Source organism: Salvelinus namaycush, chromosome 19, assembly GCF_016432855.1.
Source record: "Salvelinus namaycush isolate Seneca chromosome 19, SaNama_1.0, whole genome shotgun sequence".
Classification (NCBI taxonomy): domain Eukaryota; kingdom Metazoa; phylum Chordata; class Actinopteri; order Salmoniformes; family Salmonidae; genus Salvelinus; species Salvelinus namaycush.
The window spans coordinates 330328-345662 of record NC_052325.1 but is presented as its reverse complement, the minus strand read 5'-3'; the positions used below and the strand labels follow the sequence as shown (position 1 = coordinate 345662).

The 15335-nt window shown below is 49.9% G+C and overlaps 1 protein-coding gene across 1 annotated transcript in view; it reads right to left on the bottom strand.

The window, feature by feature from the left end:
• Positions 1 to 15335, bottom strand: part of LOC120064503 (disco-interacting protein 2 homolog A-like) — a 198358-nt gene that overhangs the window by 78364 nt on the left and 104659 nt on the right. The window contains exon 8 of the mRNA XM_039015120.1: positions 6120 to 6239. Within this exon, the coding sequence (XP_038871048.1) occupies positions 6120 to 6239 (120 nt within the window). The remainder of the gene's footprint in view (positions 1 to 6119; positions 6240 to 15335) is intronic.

Sequence of the window (15335 nt, the reverse complement as noted above, 5' to 3'; positions counted from 1 at the left end):
ACAACAACATGGTAGCAACACAACAACAGCATGGTAGCAACACAACATGACAACAACATGGTAGCAACACAACATGACAACAACATGGTAGCAACACAACATGACAACAACATGGTAGCAACACAACATGACAACAGCATGGTAGCAACACAACATGACAACAGCATGGTAGCAACACAACATGACAACACAACATGGTAGCAGCACAACATGACAACAACATGGTAGAAACACAACATGACAACAACATGGTAGCAACACAACATGACAACACAACATGGTAGCAACACAACATGACAACACAACATGGTAGCAACACAACATGACAACAACATGGTAGCAACACAACAACAGCATGGTAGCAACACAACATGACAACAACATGGTAGCAACACAACATGACAACAACATGGTAGCAACACAACATGACAACAACATGGTAGCAACACAACATGACAACAACATGGTAGCAACACAACATGACAACAACATGGCAGCAACACAACATGACAACAACATGGTAGCAACACAACATGACAACAACATGGTAGCAACACAATATAACAACAACATGGTAGCAACACAACATAACAACAACATGGTAGCAACACAACATGACAACACAGCATGGTAGCAACACAACATGACAAAAACATGGTAGCAACACAACACTACATAAACAGAGACCTGAGACAACAACATAGCAAGGCAGCAACACATGACAACAAAGCATGGTAGCAACACAACAACAACATGGTAGCAACACAACATGACAACAACATGGTAGCAACACAATATAACAACAACATGGTAGCAGCACAACATGACAACAACATGGTAGCAACACAACATGACAACAACATGGTAGCAACACAACATGACAACAACATGGTAGCAGCACAACATGACAACAACATGGTAGCAACACAACATGGTAGCAACACAACATGACAACAACATGGTATCAACACAACATGGTAGCAGCACAACATGACAACAACATGGTAGCAGCACAACATGACAACAACATGGCAGCAACACAACATGACAACAACATGGTAGCAACACAACATGACAACAACATGGTAGCAGCACAACATGACAACAACATGGTAGCAACACAACATGGTAGCAACACAACATGGTAGCAACACAACATGACAACAACATGGTATCAACACAACATGGTAGCAGCACAACATGACAACAACATGGTAGCAACACAACAACATGGTAGCAACACAACATGGTAGCAACACAACATGACAACAACATGGTAGCAACACAACATGACAACAACATGGTAGCAACACAACATGACAACAACATGGTAGCAACACAACATGACAACAACATGGTAGCAACACAACATGACAACAACATGGTAGCAACACAACATGACAACAACATGGTAGCAACACAACATGACAACAACATGGTAGCAACACAACATGACAACAACATGGTAGCAACACAACATGACAACACAACATGGTAGCAACACAACATAACAACAACATGGTAGCAACACAACAACAGCATGGTAGCAACACAACATGACAACATGGTAGCAACACAACATGACAACAACATGGTAGCAACACAACATGACAACAACATGGTAGCAACACAACATGACAACAGCACAAAACAGGGTACAAACATTATTGGGCACAGACAACAGCACAAAGGGCAAGCAGGTAGAGACAACAATACATCACACAAAGCAGCCACAACGGTCAGTAAGTGTGTTCATGATTGAGTCTTTGAATGAAGAGATTGAGATAACACTGCCCAGTTTCAGTGTTTGTTGCAGCTTGTTCTAGTCTGGGCAGTATGTGAATCCTGTTTCCATTGATCATCCTTGAGATGTTTCTACAACTTGATTGGAGACCACATGTGGTAAATTCAATTGATTGGACATGATTTGGAAAAGCACAAACCTGTCTATATAAGGTCCCACAGTTGACAGTGCATGTCAGCTCAAAAAGGGTGTTGAAGGAAATGTGCGTTGAGCTCCGAGACAGGATTGTGTCGAGGCACAGATCTGGGGAAGGGTACCAAAAATGTCTGCAGCATTGAAGGTCCCAAAGAACACAGTGGCCTCCATCATTCTTAAATGGAAAGTTTGGAACCACCAATAATCTTCCTAGAGCTGGCTGCACGGCCAAGCTGAGCAATCGGGGGAGAAGGGACTTGGTCAGGGAGGTGACCAAGAACCTGATGGTCACTCTGACAGAGCTCCAGAGTTCCTATGTGGAGATGGGAGAACCTTCCAGAAGGACAACCATCTCTGCAGCACTCCACCAATCAGGCCTTTGTGGTAGTGGCCAGATGGAAGCCATTCCTCAGTAAAAGGCATATAACAGCCCGCTTGGAGTTTGCCAAACGGCACCTAAAGGACTCTCAAACCATGAGAAACAAGACTCTCTGGTCTGATGAAACCAAGATTGAACTATTTGGCCTGAATGCCAAGCGTCACGCCTGGAGGAAACCTGGCACCATTCCTACAGTGAAACATGGTGGTGGCAGCATCATGCTGTGGGGATGTTTTTCAGGGACTGGGAGTCAGGATAGAGGCGAAGATGAACGGAACTAAGTACAGAGAGATCCTTGATGAAAACCTGCTCCAGAGATCTCAGGTCCTCAGACTGGGGTGAAGGTTCACCTTCCAACAGGACAACAACCCAAAGCACACAGCCAAGACAACGCAGGAGTGGCTATGGGACAAGTCTCTGAATGTCTTTGAGTGGCTCAGCCAGAGAATATTTTTTATATTTTATAACACTCACAAGCATTTCAGTACACTCACATTAACATCTGCTAACCATGTGTATGTGACAAATAACATTTGATTTGATCCCGAACGAACATCTCTGGAGAGATCTGAAAATAGCTGTGCAGCGATGCTCCCCATCCAACCTGACAGATCTTGAGAAGATCTGCAGAGAAGAATGGGAGAAACTCCCCAAATACAGGTGTGCCAAGCTTGTAGTGTCATACCCAAGAAGAATCGAGGCTGTAATCGCTGACAAATGTGCTCCAACAAAGTACTGAGTAAAAGGTCTGAATACTTAAATGATATTTAAATTTGTATAAATTTGCCAAATATTCTAAAAACCTGTTTTTGCTTTGTCATTATGGGGTATTGTGATGTCATTATGGGGTATTGTGATGTCATTATGGGGTATTGCTTTGTCATTATGGGGTATTGTAATGTCATTATGGGGTATTATGATGTCATTATGGGGTATTGTGATGTCATTATGGGGTATTGTGATGTCATTATGGGGTATTGTGATGTCATTATGGGGTATTGTGATGTCATTATGGGGTATTACTTTGTCATTATGGGGTATTGTGATGTCATTATGGGGTATTATGATGTCATTATGGGGTATTGTGATGTCATTATGGGGTATTGTGATGTCATTATGGGGTATTGCTTTGTCATTATGGGGTATTGCTTTGTCATTATGGGGTATTGTGATGTATTGTGATGTCATTATGGGGTATTGCTTTGTCATTGTGGGGTATTGTGTGTAGATTGATGAAGAAAAAAAAGCAATTTAATCAATTTTAGAATAAGGCTGTAACATAACAAAATGTGGAAAAAGTCAAGGGGTCTGAATACTTTCAGAATGCACTGTATAGTGGGCACTCCACCTGACTGGCTGGCAGCTCTGAAAACAAGGCCTCCTCATCCTCCTCTCCCTCTGACTCACCCCCCTCCATTGGCATGGTACCTTCCTCCTCCTCCTCCCCTGTCTTCCCCCCACAGACCCAGTACTCACCTCCTCCTAAACCACCAGAATCTCTGTTTGTTACCCAGCTGTAACCCCCCACCCCCATCTTTCTCCATGGCCTATGCACCACCACTTGGCCCAGCTCTACTCTCCTCTCCCCCGGTATCCCCTCCAGTAGCCTGCCTCAGAGCAGAGCTAACCCCAGCCTCTGCCCCATGTGTCCCAGCCCCCGCTGCCTGCTGGTTGCGCTTGTCTGCACCATCTCCCCCGTCTCTGGACCTTGTGTGGTCACCATCTCCCGTCTCTGGACCTTGCGTGGTCACCATCTCCCCGTATCTGGACCTTGTGTGGTCACCATCTCCCCGTCTCTGGACCTTGTCTGCACCATCTCCCGTCTCTGGACCTTGTGTGGTCACCATCTCCCCGTCTCTGGACCTTGTGTGGTCACCATCTCCCCGTCTCTGGACCTTGTGTGGTCACCATCTCCCCGTCTCTGGACCTTGTGTGGTCACCATCTCCCCGTCTCTGGACCTTGTGTGGTCACCATCTCCCCGTCTCTGGACCTTGTGTGGTCACCATCTCGGCGTCTCTGGACCTTGCGTGGTCACCATCTCCCCGTCTCTGGACCTTGCGTGGTCACCATCTCCCCGTCTCTGGACCTTGCGTGGTCACCATCTCCCCGTCTCTGGACTTTGTAAACCTCTTGTCCCCACACTGAAAACACTGCGTACCACCCCTCCCCCTGCTTAACCCTGCATACCACCCCTCCCCCTGAGTACCACCCCTCCGCCTGCGTACCACCCCTCCCCCTGCGTACCACCCCTCCCCCTGCGTACCACCCCTCCCCCTGCGTACCACCCCTCCCCCTGCTTAACCCTGCATACCACCCCTCCCCCTGAGTACCATCCCTTCCCCCTGCTTAACGTCGTGTACCACCCCTCCCCCTGAGTACCACCCCTCCCCCTGTTTAACGTCGTGTACCACCCCTCCCCCTGAGTACCACCCCTCCCCCTGCTTAATGTCGTGTACCACCCCTCCCCCCGTGTACCACCCCTCCCCCCGAGTACCACCCCTTCCCCTGCTTAACCCTGCATACCCCCCTCCCCATGAGTACCACCCCTCCCCCTGAGTACCACCCCTCCCCCCTGCTTAACCCTGCATACCACCCCTCCCCCGGAGTACCACCCCTCCCACGGAGTACCACCCCTCCCCCGGAGTACCATCCCTCCCCCTGCTTAACCCTGAGTACCACCCTTCCCCCTGCTTAACGTCGTGTACCACCCCTCCCCCTGCTTAACGTCGTGTACCACCCCTCCCCCTGAGTACCACCCCTTCCCCTGAGTACCATCCCTCCCCCGCTTAACCCTGAGTACCACCCTTCCCCCTGCTTAACGTCGTGTACCACCCCTCCCCCTGCTTAACGTCGTGTACCACCCCTCCCCCTGCTTAACGTCGTGTACCACCCCTCCCCCCCGAGTACCACCCCCCCCCCCCCCCCCGAGTACCACCCCTCCCCCCGAGTACCACCCCTCCCCCCCGAGTACCACCCCTCCCCCCCGAGTACCACCCCTCCCCCCCGAGTACCACCCCTCCCCCCCGAGTACCACCCCTCCCCCCCGAGTACCACCCCTCCCCCCCGAGTACCACCCCTCCCCCCCGAGTACCACCCCTCCCCCCCGAGTACCACCCCTCCCCCTGAGTACCACCCCTCCCCCCGAGTACCACCCCTCCCCCTGCTTAACCTAGGGCTGTACATTTAGCTGCCGTTCTGCGTTGTTAAGAAACAAACACTTTTCTCCAAAAGGAGACAACATGTTTAATGGATTCCGCTTGGCACCCAGCCGAGAGCACATGAAAACCACTTGCAAACTTCCCAAAACTAACCAACTCCTTGAGAATCTGTCTAATAAACAGCCAGATTAGCCTCCGCTGCTCTTGTCAGCGGGATGGAAAGAGGTGAAATCAACACCAACACACATCTCACTAAACTCCCAGTGACAACTAGGCAGTCAAGCACACTCCCTTTTCCCATGAACACATCCACCACCGCGTTCATTCTGGATGTAGTGTGTCTATGTTCCGCTCCCACCTGTTCACCAACCATGAGCAAAACATTTTGAAACCATTCTCCCCGGAACGCACCCGAAGCCATTCCGAAGTGACAGTTATTCTTCCCTAATCGGCTGAGACGCCATCGCGGCCACCACGCCTCCCAACCTCAAACAAACTACCCCTTCAGTCAGCACTGCCTTCCCTGCATCCTGTCCACTCCCTTAACAACCCCTGGATGTCCATGTAAGGGCTTTCCTGGAAACGTTCAACTGGACTCTATAGAACAGAGCTGTAGAAACAGCTTAGAGATCTGCAACTTACCATCTACAAGCTCCTCGAAGTCGTCAATGAAGAACTCTCTAAGTGACGGTCTCTTAGGTCTCTTCAGAGTGTTGAGAAGCTGCTGGATCTTAGAGGACACTCTGCTGTTCACTGGGACACCTAGAGACAGGGGGAAGAGAGAAATTGAGACGACCAGAACCCACTGGATTCTCCAATTACATTGAATGAACTAGAGGACAATATACAAACCCTCCGACCCAAAAAGGCCTGTGGTGTTGATGGTATCCTCAATGAAATTATAAAATATACAGACAACAAATTCCAATTGGCTATACTAAAACTCTTTAACATCATACTCAGCTCCGGCATCTTCCCCAATATTTGGAACCAAGGACTGATCACCCCAATCCACAAAAGTGGAGACAAATTTGACGCCAAATAACTACCGTGGGATATGAGTCAACAGCAACCTTGGGAAAATCCTCTGAATTATCATTAACAGCAGACTCGTACATTTCCTCAATGAACACAATGTACTGACCAAATGTCAAATTGGCTTTTTACCAAATTACCGTACGACAGACCACATATTCACCCTGCACACCCTAATTGGCAAACAAACAAACTAAAACAAAGTATTCATGCTTTGTTGACTTCAAAAAAGCCTTTGACTCAATTTGGCATGAGGGTCTGCGATACAAATTGATGGAAAGTGGTGTTGGGGGAAAAACATGATAATATAAAATCCATGTTCACAAACAACAAGTGTGCGGTTAAAATAGGCAAAAAACATATTTATTTTCACAGGGCCGTGGGGTGAGACAGGGATGCAGCTTGAGCCCCACCCTATTCAACATATATATCAACAAATTGGCGAGGGCACTAGAACAGTCTGCAGCACCCGGCCTCACAGTACTAGAATCTGAAGTCAAATGTCTACTGTTTGCTGATGATCTGGTGCTTCTGTCCCCAACCAAGGAGGGTCTACAGCAGCACCTAGATCTTCTGCACAGATTCTGTCAGACCTGGGCCCTGACAGTAAATCTCAGTAAGACAAAAATAATGGTGTTCCAAAAAAGGTCCAGTCACCAAGACCACGAATTCCATCTAGACACCGTTGCCCTAGAGCACACAAAAAACGATACATACCTTGGCCTAAACATCAGCGCCACAGGTAACTTCCACAAAGCTGTGAACGATCTGAGAGACAAGGCAAGGACCTTCTATGCGATCAAAAGGAAAATAAATTTTGACATACCAATTAGGATCTGGTTAAAAATACTTGAATCAGTTATAGAACCCATTGCCCTTTATGGTTGTGAGGTCTTGGGTCCGCTCACCAACCAAGAATACAACCCATATTTATGCTGATTTATTTTCCCCTTTATACTTTAACCATTTGTACTTTAACCATTTGTACATCGTTACAACACTGTATATATACATAATATGACATTTGTAATGTCTTTATTCTTTTGAAACTTCTGTGAGTGTAATGTTAACTGTTAATTTTTATTTCACTTTTGTATATTATCTACCTCACTTGCTTTGGCAATGTTAACATATGTTTCCCATGTCAATAAAGCCCCTTGAATTGAATTGAGAGAAACAGACAGAGAAAAGTCATGCAGAAGAACAGCTCCTTACATGTTATAACTTTCTGGTTAACAAGATTAAATTCGCAAAAAATATATATTTAATCAAATTGTACAACCGAATATCAGCCCATAAATTGAATTTTGAGAGAAAGAAAGAAAAGAGTAAAATAAAAACAGAGAGAGAGATAATCTCAACCAGCTTCTCCAGACCCCTCTAGTCCCTAATCTCAACCAGCTTCACCAGACCCCTCTAGTCCCTAACCTCAACCAGCTTCTCCAGACCCCTCTAGTCCCTAATCTCAACCAGCTTCTCCAGACCCCTCTAGTCCCTAACCTCAACCAGCTTCTCCAGACCCCTCTAGTCCCTAACCTCAACCAGCTTCACCAGACCCCTCTAGTCCCTAACCTCAACCAGCTTCACCAGACCCCTCTAGTCCCTAACCTCAACCAGCTTCACCAGACCCCTCTAGTCCCTAACCTCAACCAGCTTCTCCAGACCCCTCTAGTCCCTAACCTCAACCAGCTTCTCCAGACCCCTCTAGTCCCTAACCTCAACCAGCTTCTCCAGACCCCTCTAGTCCCTAACCTCAACCAGCTTCTCCAGACCCCTCTAGTCCCTAACCTCAACCAGCTTCTCCAGACCCCTCTAGTCCCTAACCTCAACCAGCTTCTCCAGACCCCTCTAGTCCCTAACCTCAACCAGCTTCTCCAGACCCCTCTAGTCCCTAACCTCAACCAGCTTCTCCAGACCCCTCTAGTCCCTAACCTCAACCAGCTTCACCAGACCCCTCTAGTCCCTAACCTCAACCAGCTTCTCCAGACCCCTCTAGTCCCTAACCTCAACCAGCTTCACCAGACCCCTCTAGTTCCTAACCTCAACCAGCTTCACCAGACCCCTCTAGTCCCTAACCTCAACCAGCTTCACCAGACCCCTCTAGTCCCTAACCTCAACCAGCTTCACCAGACCCCTCTAGTCCCTAACCTCAACCAGCTTCACCAGACCCCTCTAGTCCCTAACCTCAGACCTTCGTCTCCAGACCCCTCTAGTCCCTAGCATCAGACCTTCGTCTCCAGACCCCTCTAGTCCCTAGCCTCAGACCTTCGTCTCCAGACCCCTCTAGTCCCTAACCTCAGACCTTCGTCTCCAGACCCCTCTAGTCCCTAACCTCAGACCTTCGTCTCCAGACCCCTCTAGTCCCTAACCTCAGACCTTCGTCTCCAGACCCCTCTAGACCCTAACCTCAGACCTTCGTCTCCAGACCCCTCTAGTCCCTAACCTCAGACCTTCGTCTCCAGACCCCTCTAGTCCCTAACCTCAGACCTTCGTCTCCAGACCCCTCTAGTCCCTAACCTCAGACCTTCGTCTCCAGACCCCTCTAGTCCCTAACCTCAGACCTTCGTCTCCAGACCCCTCTAGTCCCTAACCTCAGACCTTCGTCTCCAGACCCCTCTAGTCCCTAGCCTCAGACCTTCGTCTCCAGACCCCTCTAGTCCCTAGCCTCAGACCTTCGTCTCCAGACACCTCTCATTTTCTCATCAAGCAGCTCAGAGCAACACTGGGCACAACGGGGTCAGACGTCAACACAGACCAATTAAAAAAACACCACGAAAGGTAATCTGTTGTTTACCCACATAGCTTCATCTTTCATTCAGCTTTCTCTTCAATAAAACATGTATCATTAAAGCAGCTCGCCCCTCTAATATACCAGCAGCAACATGGTGTTCAATACAACACGCCCCCTATCAGATAGACACCAGACAGAGAGCTGGTATAACAGGGTACACAGACACCAACCACTGTAGCTGGTACAACAGGGCACCCAGACACTATAGCTGGTATAACAGGGCACACAGACACCAGCCACTGTAGCTGGTATAACAGGGTACACAGACACTATAGCTGGTATAACAGGGCACACAGACACCAGCCACTATAGCTGGTATAACAGGGTACACAGACACTGTAGCTGGTACAACAGGGTACACAGACACTGTAGCTGGTACAACAGGGCACCCAGACACCAGCCACTGTAGCTGGTATAACAGGGCACACAGACACCAGCCACTGTAGCTGGTATAACAGGGTACACAGACACTGTAGCTGGTATAACAGGGTACACAGACACCAGCCACTGTAGCTGGTATAACAGGGTACACAGACACTATAGCTGGTATAACAGGGTACACAGACACTGTAGCTGGTACAACAGGGCACCCAGACACCAGCCACTGTAGCTGGTATAACAGGGCACACAGACACCAGCCACTGTAGCTGGTATAACAGGGTACACAGACACTGTAGCTGGTACAACAGGGCACACAGACACCAGCCACTGTAGCTGGTATAACAGGGTACACAGACACCAGCCACTGTAGCTGGTATAACAGGATACACAGACACCAGCCACTGTAGCTGATATAACAGGGCACCCAGACACCAGCCACTGTAGCTGATATAACAGGGCACCCAGACACCAGCCACTGTAGCTGGTATAACAGGGTACACAGACACCAGACAGAGAGCTGGTATAACAGGGCACCCAGACACTGTAGCTGGTACAACAGGGCACACAGACACCAGCAACTGTAGCTGGTATAACAGGGTACACAGATACCAGCCACTGTAGCTGGTACAACAGGGCACCCAGACACCAGCCACTATAGCTGGTATAACAGGGCACCCAGACACTGTAGCTGGTATAACAGAGCACCCAGACACTGTAGCTGGTATAACAGGGTACCCAGACACTGTAGCTGGTATAACAGAGCACCCAGACACTGTAGCTGGTATAACAGGGCACCCAGACACCGTAGCTGGTATAACAGGGTACCCAGACACTGTAGCTGGTATAACAGAGCACCCAGACACTGTAGCTGGTATAACAGGGCACCCAGACACCAGCCACTGTAGCTGGTACAACAGGGTACACAGACACCAGCCACTGTAGCTGGTATAACAGGGTACACAGACACCAGCCACTATAGCTGGTATAACAGAGCACCCAGACACCAGCCACTGTAGCTGGTATAACAGGGTACACAGACACTGTAGCTGGTATAACAGGGTACCCAGACACCAGCCACTGTAGCTGGTATAACAGGGCACCCAGACACCAGCCACTGTAGCTGGTATAACAGGGCACCCAGACACCAGCCACTATAGCTGGTATAACAGGGCACACAGACACCAGCCACTGTAGCTGGTATAACAGGGCACCCAGACACCAGCCACTATAGCTGGTATAACAGGGCACCCAGACACTGTAGCTGGTATAACAGGGCACACAGACACCAGCCACTGTAGCTGGTATAACAGAGCACCCAGACACCAGACACTGTAGCTGGTATAACAGAGCACCCAGACACCAGCCACTGTAGCTGGTATAACAGAGCACCCAGACACCAGCCACTGTAGCTGGTATAAAAGGGCACACAGACACCAGCCACTGTAGCTGGTATAACAGGGCACCCAGACACCAGACACTGTAGCTGGTATAACAGGGCACACAGACACCAGACACTGTAGCTGGTATAACAGGGCACACAGACACCAGCCACTATAGCTGGTATAACAGGGTACACAGACACCAGCCACTGTAGCTGGTATAACAGGGCACCCAGACACCAGCCACTGTAGCTGGTATAACATGGCACACAGACACCAGCCACTGTAGCTGGTATAACAGGGTACACAGACACCAGCCACTGTAGCTGGTACAACAGGGCACCCAGACACCAGCCACTGTAGCTGGTATAACATGGCACACAGACACCAGCCACTGTAGCTGGTATAACAGGGCACCCAGACACCAGCCACTGTAGCTGGTATAACAGGATACACAGACACCAGCCACTGTAGCTGGTATAACAGGATACACAGACACCAGCCACTGTAGCTGGTATAACAGGATACACAGACACCAGACACCGTAGCTGGTATAACAGGGCACCCAGACACTGTAGCTGGTATAACAGAGCACCCAGACACTGTAGCTGGTATAACAGGGTACCCAGACACTGTAGCTGGTATAACAGAGCACCCAGACACTGTAGCTGGTATAACAGGATACACAGACACCAGCCACTGTAGCTGGTATAACAGGGCACCCAGACACCAGCCACTGTAGCTGGTACAACAGGGTACACAGACACCAGCCACTGTAGCTGGTATAACAGGGTACACAGACACCAGCCACTATAGCTGGTATAACAGGGCACCCAGACACCAGCCACTGTAGCTGGTATAACAGGGTACACAGACACCAGCCACTGTAGCTGGTATAACAGGGCACACAGACACCAGACACTGTAGCTGGTACAACAGGGCACCCAGACACTGTAGCTGGTATAACAGGGCACACAGACACCAGCCACTGTAGCTGGTATAACAGAGCACCCAGACACCAGCCACTGTAGCTGGTATAACAGGGCACCCAGACACCAGCCACTGTAGCTGGTATAACAGGGCACACAGACACCAGCCACTGTAGCTGGTATAACAGAGCACCCAGACACCAGCCACTGTAGCTGGTATAAAAGGGCACACAGACACCAGCAACTGTAGCTGGTATAAAAGGGCACACAGACACCAGCCACTGTAGCTGGTATAACAGGGCACACAGACACCAGCCACTATAGCTGGTATAACAGGGCACCCAGACACCAGCCACTATAGCTGGTATAACAGGACACCCAGACACCAGCCACTGTAGCTGGTATAACAGGGCACCCAGACACTGTAGCTGGTATAACAGGGTACACAGACACCAGCCACTGTAGCTGGTATAACAGAGCACCCAGACACCAGCCACTGTAGCTGGTATAACAGGGCACCCAGACACCAGACACTGTAGCTGGTATAACAGGGCACCCAGCCACTGTAGCTGGTATAACAGGGTACCCAGACACCAGACACTGTAGCTGGTACAACAGGGCACCCAGCCACTGTAGCTGGTATAACAGAGCACACAGACACCAGCCACTGTAGCTGGTATAACAGGGCACCCAGACACCAGCCACTGTAGCTGGTATAACAGGGTACACAGACACTGTAGCTGGTATAACAGGGTACCCAGACACCAGCCACTGTAGATGGTATAACAGGGCACCCAGACACCAGCCACTATAGCTGGTATAACAGGGCACACAGACACCAGCCACTGTAGCTGGTACAACAGGGCACCCAGACACTGTAGCTGGTATAACAGGGCACACAGACACCAGCCACTGTAGCTGGTATAACAGAGCACCCAGACACCAGCCACTATAGCTGGTATAACAGGGCACACAGACACCAGCCACTGTAGCTGGTATAACAGGGCACCCAGACACTGTAGCTGGTATAACAGGGCACACAGACACCAGCCACTGTAGCTGGTATAACAGAGCACCCAGACACCAGCCACTATAGCTGGTATAACAGGGCACACAGACACCAGCCACTGTAGCTGGTATAACAGGGCACACAGACACCAGCCACTGTAGCTGGTATAACAGGGCACACAGACACCAGCCACTGTAGCTGGTATAACAGGGCACCCAGACACTGTAGCTGGTATAACAGAGCACCCAGACACCAGCCACTGTAGCTGGTATAACAGAGCACCCAGACACCAGCCACTGTAGCTGGTATAACAGAGCACCCAGACACCAGCCACTGTAGCTGGTATAACAGAGCACCCAGACACCAGCCACTGTAGCTGGTATAAAAGGGCACCCAGACACCAGCCACTGTAGCTGGTATAACAGAGCACCCAGACACCAGCCACTGTAGCTGGTATAACAGGGCACCCAGACACCAGCCACTATAGCTGGTATAACAGGACACCCAGACACTGTAGCTGGTATAACAGAGCACACAGACACCAGCCACTGTAGCTGGTATAACAGGGCACCCAGACACCAGCCACTGTAGCTGGTATAACAGGGTACACAGACACTGTAGCTGGTATAACAGGGTACCCAGACACCAGCCACTGTAGATGGTATAACAGGGCACACAGACACCAGCCACTATAGCTGGTATAACAGGGCACACAGACACCAGCCACTGTAGCTGGTATAACAGAGCACCCAGACACCAGCCACTATAGCTGGTATAACAGGGTACACAGACACTGTAGCTGGTATAACAGGGTACCCAGACACCAGCCACTGTAGATGGTATAACAGAGCACCCAGACACCAGCCACTATAGCTGGTATAACAGGGCACACAGACACCAGCCACTGTAGCTGGTATAACAGAGCACCCAGACACCAGCCACTATAGCTGGTATAACAGGGCACACAGACACCAGCCACTGTAGCTGGTATAACAGAGCACCCAGACACCAGCCACTATAGCTGGTATAACAGGGCACACAGACACCAGCCACTGTAGCTGGTATAACAGGGCACACAGACACCAGCCACTGTAGCTGGTATAACAGGGCACACAGACACCAGCCACTGTAGCTGGTATAACAGGGCACCCAGACACTGTAGCTGGTATAACAGGGCACACAGACACCAGCCACTGTAGCTGGTATAACAGAGCACCCAGACACCAGCCACTATAGCTGGTATAACAGGGCACACAGACACTGTAGCTGGTATAACAGGGCACACAGACACCAGCCACTGTAGCTGGTATAACAGAGCACCCAGACACCAGCCACTATAGCTGGTATAACAGGGCACACAGACACCAGCCACTGTAGCTGGTATAACAGGGCACACAGACACCAGCCACTGTAGCTGGTATAACAGGGCACACAGACACCAGCCACTGTAGCTGGTATAACAGGGCACACAGACACCAGCCACTGTAGCTGGTATAACAGGGCACACAGACACCAGCCACTGTAGCTGGTATAACAGAGCACCCAGACACTGTAGCTGGTATAACAGAGCACCCAGACACCAGCCACTGTAGCTGGTATAACAGAGCACCCAGACACCAGCCACTGTAGCTGGTATAACAGAGCACCCAGACACCAGCCACTGTAGCTGGTATAACAGAGCACCCAGACACCAGCCACTGTAGCTGGTATAAAAGGGCACCCAGACACCAGCCACTGTAGCTGGTATAACAGAGCACCCAGACACCAGCCACTGTAGCTGGTATAACAGGGCACCCAGACACCAGCCACTGTAGCTGGTATAACAGAGCACCCAGACACCAGCCACTGTAGCTGGTATAACAGAGCACCCAGACACCAGCCACTGTAGCTGGTATAACAGGGCACCCAGACACCAGCCACTATAGCTGGTATAACAGGACACCCAGACACTGTAGCTGGTATAACAGGGCACCCAGACACCAGCCACTATAGCTGGTATAACAGGACACCCAGACACTGTAGCTGGTATAACAGAGCACCCAGACACCAGCCACTGTAGCTGGTATAACAGAGCACCCAGACACCAGCCACTGTAGCTGGTATAACAGGGCACCCAGACACCAGCCACTATAGCTGGTATAACAGGACACCCAGACACTGTAGCTGGTATAAAAGGGTACACAGACACCAGACAGAGAGCTGGGTAATAGCTCATTTATAAAATACCATCGGTAAGACAGAGGGCTCTGTCACCTTCGTACTTATGGTCTGAAGGAGAGACATGTTACACGTGAATATGAATAAATCCATTAATATTGCTGTGGTGGTGTGGAT